The 6,127-nt window shown below is 41.9% G+C and overlaps 1 protein-coding gene across 1 annotated transcript; it reads left to right on the top strand.

The window, feature by feature from the left end:
- Window positions 1-4,959: 4,959 nt before the first annotated feature.
- Window positions 4,960-5,707, top strand: LOC131222722 (thioredoxin H2-like). The gene is made up of 3 exons (XM_058217886.1): window positions 4,960-5,140; window positions 5,218-5,340; window positions 5,437-5,707. The coding sequence occupies exons 1-3, from the start codon at window positions 5,012-5,014 to the stop codon at window positions 5,572-5,574; spliced, it is 390 nt and encodes a 129-aa protein (XP_058073869.1). The 5' UTR covers window positions 4,960-5,011; the 3' UTR covers window positions 5,575-5,707.
- Window positions 5,708-6,127: the final 420 nt, after the last annotated feature.

The following is a 6,127-nucleotide window of genomic DNA, read 5'->3' as shown; positions in this document are numbered from 1 at the left end:
GAAGAGGGATGAAAGGGACGGCCAAATCGGTGTGGTTTGGCCAGTGTTGGGACAGGCTGTGGGGTATCCAAGACCCGCTGTGAGCTACGAAGTATAACGACAGTCAGATAGGGTGGGGTACTTCAGCAAGATCGGATCAATGTGCTCGTTGGGCCTTCATTGCAAGATTGGGCAATGAGCTTGCCTCACTGGTCTGTAGATGTCGGCATGAATGGTTGGCTTCCGTTGTGGGTACCGGATAGCGCTATCTGCACGTATGGAAGAAATTGGGGAAATGGATGATCGTTGGCCCCAAGATAGGTATGGTTGGGCCGTTGGTTTGTTTGATGGAGGCTCATCTTGTGATCAGGATGTTTTATCTGATGGGCAGTTTCTTATATAAACACATGGTGCAATGGTCTGGATCTCTTACCAGTACCTTCCAGTCAAGGAGATTGTTGGGGTCGTGCCCCACCAGACCAGGGTGCGATCGTCTGGTTGCTGAGCATTGGACCCACTTGTCCGGATTGAACATTCTACGATATTATGTAGATGGCAGTTATTTGATGGTCGCAAGAGAGTGATGGAAGGTGTGCATTTGCTCAGAAAAAAAAAAATGTACAAGAGTTATGCCATTAATCAAACTAATCCGTCCAGGTTGTTTGTTAGGCCCGCTGTAGGTAGTACATTGTGGTAAAATCAGATCAATCAAGAAATTCTACTAGATAAAATGGAAATTTGTATGTTGAATCCAGACTGTTGACTCCCTTTCATTTAACCGTCCATTAGATTGTCCACCAATCACCCAGTTAGAAATTCAAATCAGTGTGAGTTTTGGTCTGTAACCTAATCCAGGATGAGGACGGTTTTGTAGTGTGTTTACAGCCTCTTAGTGCATGCGCGTCAATCAGCACGTTCTGCCAGAATGGAGTGCATTCGTGTCAATCAGCACGTTATGCCAGAGTATCATAGAGGATGAGCCGGTGTTCTGCCAGAGTATCAAAGAGGAATCAAAGTTCTCACACCCCCACGTACCCATCCCACACACTGGCGAACTCGCGCCGCAAGGGATGTTCGAGCCCGTAACCTCTACTGAAACTCCATAGAGTCTGAATCAATCCTAGTACAGCCTGGCAATGGCATTGTACTACCCTGGCATTATGCATGCTTAATTGCAGAGTTCTATAAACAACTTATCTTTGGTTTATCCAATCCTTTTATAGACATCGGAACTTAATAATAATAATAATAATTAATATTATTATTAGAGGTGGGCACCGGATGACTCGATCTGGCTAACTTGACTCATTCGACTCGTTCCGATCTGACTCGACTCGACCCGAACTGAATGGGTGAGTCGGTCCAAACCAAGTAGGCTTCGCCCAATCCAAATTCAAACTGAGTCGAGTTTGAGTTACCTAGTAACTCGACCTGACTCTCTAAGCCTACATGCCGCACCCTACTCCGACCTGATCCCAAAATCTCTCCCTCCCTTCCTCATCCTCCTCATCTTCCAAGCCTGACCTCTTTCTCTCCCTCCCTCATTTTCCTCATCTTCCAAGCCCGACAATCACCCCCACCATCACCCTCCTCCTCCTCTCTCTCCTCTCCACTCTCTCGGTCTCTCCCTCCTTCATCTCTCAATCTGAGTCGATGCCAACTCGACTCGACTCGGTACTTCTGACCGAATCAGACTCGGTCTGGATCAGTCCAGGCCAGACCGGACGCAGATTGAGTCAAGCATGCTAGACTCAGTATCAAGTTGGATCGAGTTTGGGTCAGGCCTATTTCAAAACCGGATCGAGTCGAATCAGCCCTAACTCGGTCCGACTCGACTTGATGCCAACTCTAATTATTATTATTATTAAAAGTTTCAAATTTGACTCAAAAAAATGTACAATAAACGTGTGGATAACTTATCTCTAATTCAATGCACGCTTTAGCACAATGTTGCGTGGCCATCTAAGTTAAAAAGATTATTTGGATGGAATGCAAATTGAAAGATGCAACTAGTTTGCCTTGACAAGACATTTGCACATGTCCAAGAATTAGTACATATTGCACTAAAGTGTTTGCATTTGTTTTCTTTTTTTTTTTTTTTTTTTTTTTTTAATTTACGGGAAAGTAGAACTATTTTCTTTACAGGGGTTTGTTTTTCTATTTTACCACAACATGATGACCCCTGTTAGGGAAAGAGTGCGTCTTCTAGGCCTTGATTTTTTGAAGTCGTGTTTTTGAAAATGGATGAGAATGTCTTTGAGTGAAATCTATGGGCCCATCATAATGAATGTTTACTATTCACGTTGTCTATCCAATTTACCACATCATTTTAGAGCATGAGCGTAAAAATGAGGCGGATTATAAGCTCAAGTAGACCACACCACATGAAACATGGGGAATAATAACATCCACCGTTGGAAGGTGAAACCATCCATGGGTCCCATACTGATGTGTATCTGTGATCCAACTTGTTCATATGATCACACAGATGTGGTTGAAGGGAAAGACACTAATATCAGCTTGATCAAAAACTTCTGTACACCACAAAAAGTTTTCAATTGTAGGCGTTTAACTCCCCCTATTTCTTGTGGTGTGGTCCGCTTACGCTTTCGATCTACTTCAATTTTAGGTCATGCTGTAAAATAAGTTGTTAAAACAGATGGACATGTGGATCAAATACACATAATGGTGGGCCCCATAAATTTTAGAAGTTTCATATTAGCATCAGTGGCAAGCCAAATCAAAAGTCAACATTATATGGGTGGCAAATGGCTGGCTGTATTTCAAGTGGTAAATAATAATTATTTATTTATCTCTATTTATAATAATAAAAATGAAATCAAACACTCAAACACTCATATTTTAAATTTCAAATACTCTATTTGAGTGTAAAAGTCATATTTCCCTAAGGTTAATTAAGTTTACCTCTTACTCTTTGTCATGTTTTTGCTATCCCTTGCATTTGTCTGATTTATCTTCAATCTAAATAGGTCCCAAGATGCTCACATGTGTGCCAAGCACCTACCACGTGTCACTTGTGTCAATTTACACATGAGGTGTAAATTCCATGTAAGCTATCATCCAAATTAGGCTCCCAATAAAGAAGAGATGGTCTCACCAAAACTTGCACCCAAACACGCCCTTAAATCCGGATGCGGATATTATGGGACAGCCTCTCCTAGGCAGTTCCTCTTCTCGGAAGCTAGGTTGGCCCACCGTGATGTTTGTGAGAAATCCAATCCGTCCATCGTTTTTCGAGCTGACAGGAGATCAAAAAAATGAGGAGGATCCAGAACTAAGTGGGCCACATGAGAGGAAACAGTGGGGGATTGAACGACCACCATTGAGACAGTCGTAGGGCTATAGGAGTTTCGTGTCAGGCTATATTTTTTGTGTTTTCAGTTCATCCTATTGGGGATGACCTTACGAACGGTTTGGATAGCATGTAAACATCAACATGGACCCTAGGAACATTTCAATAGTAGGAAAGAATCTCGTGTGGCCCACTTGAGTTCTGGATCCTCCTCATTTTTTTATATACCTAAAATAAGCTCAGAAAACGGATGGACGGGATGGATTTCACATAAACATCACGGTGGACCCCACCCACCTTCCGAGCGCCGGAACTTTATGCCACAGCCTGTGGCAGGAAACCCCTCGCTTAAATCTCATGATGCGAGTATTTTATCCACGCCGTCCATCCATTTTTCCAGTTCATTTTAGTACATGGTCCCGAAAGGGAGGTAGATCCAACTCTCAGGTGGACCACACCACAAGAAACAGTGATGATTGAGAGCCATCATTAAAAACTTTCTTGGGGCCACAGAAGTTGCTGATCAAGCTAATATTTACTTTTTCCCTTCATCCATGTCTGTGTGACGTTATCAACGGTCTGGATGGAAAATAAACATTACAGTGGACCTAGGAAGTTTTTAATGGTCGCCATTCAATCACTAGTGTTTTCCTGAGTCAATTTAGATTTTGATCTGCCTCATTTTTCTTCCATACCTTAAACTAGAGTCCGGATCCTCTGTCATCTGGTTAGCAGAGGTTTCCTGATACCCTAATCCTCATTGGTCCACGTCACCACTCACTAAAAAAAAGAAGCTTGGGACGCCAAACCATTGGGCCTGTTTGGGAGCGTGGATTTGGACCCCCCTGGATTCGCAACCCCAGGATTAGAAACCCCCTGGATTGGCAATCCTCTCGGTGTGTTTGGTTCCCTTGAGTGTGAATCAACTTTAATTCAAAAATACCTATACATGGTATATTCACGGGGATTTGAATTTAATTACTAAATCAACTTTTATATCTCTAATTAGTGAGATATATAATTTTTGACACTATGGTTGTGATAAGCCCGCTAAAATATAAGTTTTGCTTAAAAGTGATGAAATTCCAAGTCTCAGATGGACTGCAAGCACAAGATCATGTCTGAGTGACTAACCAACGATTTTTAATCATTGATTGATATGAACAATGTTTGGACAGTGCTGGATAATATTTGGACGGTGCTGATCATCGTTAGTGGGCCATGTGCCCAGTAGAATGATAGTGTACACTGACATACATTTATACCTGCAACTATTCAAATGATTTTAGGTGTAATCCAAGCTCTCACCTATTATAAACCCACTCAAAGAGGGGATTGGAAACCCCTGGATTGGCAATCCCCTGTTGCTTTATGCTGCCAAACAACCACGGGGATTTGAAACCCCCCCTAATCCTCTCCAATCCCCTCAAATCCAAGGTGCCGAACGACCCCTTAGGGTAACAGGAAATCCCTGTTGACCAGATAACAGAGGATCCCGACTCCTTAAAATAATGATCCAAAATGGATGGACAGCGTGGATTAAAAAATGACATCATGGTGTGCCCACAGAGCACCGTCGAGTAGCCATTTCGCTGTGGCAGTGTAAGCAAGGCATCCTCTCTCCCTCTCTCTAATCTCTATATATATATAAAACCAAGAAACTCGCCTCTCAACTCCCGACGATCGTTGTAAACCCTTGGAGAGCTGAAATTGAAGAAAATGGGAGTCTTTTTCTCTTCATCCAACAGCAATGATGGCTCTTCATCGGAGCCGTCTCGTGTTCTCGCTTTCCACTCAGCTGACACATGGAAGTCACACCTCGAATCTTCAAAGGATTCCAACCAACTAGTACTCTCTCTCTCTCTCTCTTCTCTCTCTCTCTCTCTCTCTCTCTAATTCCTTCTCACAGTTTATCTTATGCTTAGATGGTGATTGATTTCACGGCCAAGTGGTGTGGGCCATGCCGGTTTATGGAGCCGATCATGAACGAAATGGCCAACAGTTTCACCGACGTCGTCTTCGTCAAGATCGACGTTGATGAGCTCAAGGTACGGCTTACGAATCCCCTCTTCTTTCTTGTTGTTTGGATTACAGTACCTAATTCATGTATGAATGATGGATGGATGGATGGATTGTGAATGTAGGAGGTTGCACAGGTTTGGCAAGTGGAGGCGATGCCGACATTCGTTCTTGTGAAGAAAGGGCAGGAAGTGGATAGGCTTGTAGGCGCCAATAAGGACGAGCTCAAGAAGAAGATTGAGAAATATAGTGGTAGTGATTGATTGCCTTTTTTTTTTTTTTTTTTTTAAAGGAATTAGGGTTTCTTTTCTTCTTCCTCTGTTTTCTGTAATGCTATGTTGCTACTATATCTACCATGGATTATTGCTATTAGATTGTGAGAAATACTTTGATACTTACATGGTAGAGTGTGATGGATGAAACGCGGGCGGTTGGAAATTACTTGGACATTGCATAGGTGGAATATAAGTAATTCAAATTAAACTGTCCAAATTTGGATTTATCATGACCCAAAAATCACGCTTTTAAAATAATAATAATAATAATAATATAAAATAAAATAAAAAATCTAACCCAAAAATTCAATCACTTTGTTTCAGCAAACAAGTGTCCATGAATTAGAGGTTAAGGATTGTTCAAGTTAGCTGATCTTGGGACTTTTGAGTTTCACAATTTAGTTGGTTCAATTTGAATTAAGGGTTGTTTGGAAGCGTATATTTGATATGTATAGACAATTATCATGAAATTCATGTGAATTGAAATTACTAGTTGTGTTTGATAGCCTGAACTTGGAATCCATTAAAATCCACGTGAATG

The sequence above is a fragment of the Magnolia sinica genome, chromosome 13, assembly GCF_029962835.1.
Source record: "Magnolia sinica isolate HGM2019 chromosome 13, MsV1, whole genome shotgun sequence".
Classification (NCBI taxonomy): Eukaryota; Viridiplantae; Streptophyta; class Magnoliopsida; order Magnoliales; family Magnoliaceae; genus Magnolia; species Magnolia sinica.
This window is presented reverse-complemented; position numbering and strand designations above follow the sequence as displayed.

What these genes read in the sequence shown, in the direction of transcription:
- LOC131222722 (XM_058217886.1), top strand. Translation starts at nt 5,012, where the DNA reads ATGGGAGTCTTTTTCTCTTCATCCAACAGCAATGATGGCTCTTCATCG. An exon ending in CAAAGGATTCCAACCAACTA is followed by an intron (nt 5,141 to 5,217) that starts GTACTCTCTCTC and finishes TCTTATGCTTAG; the next exon opens with ATGGTGATTGATTTCACGGC. An exon ending in TCGACGTTGATGAGCTCAAG is followed by an intron (nt 5,341 to 5,436) that starts GTACGGCTTACG and finishes TTGTGAATGTAG; the next exon opens with GAGGTTGCACAGGTTTGGCA.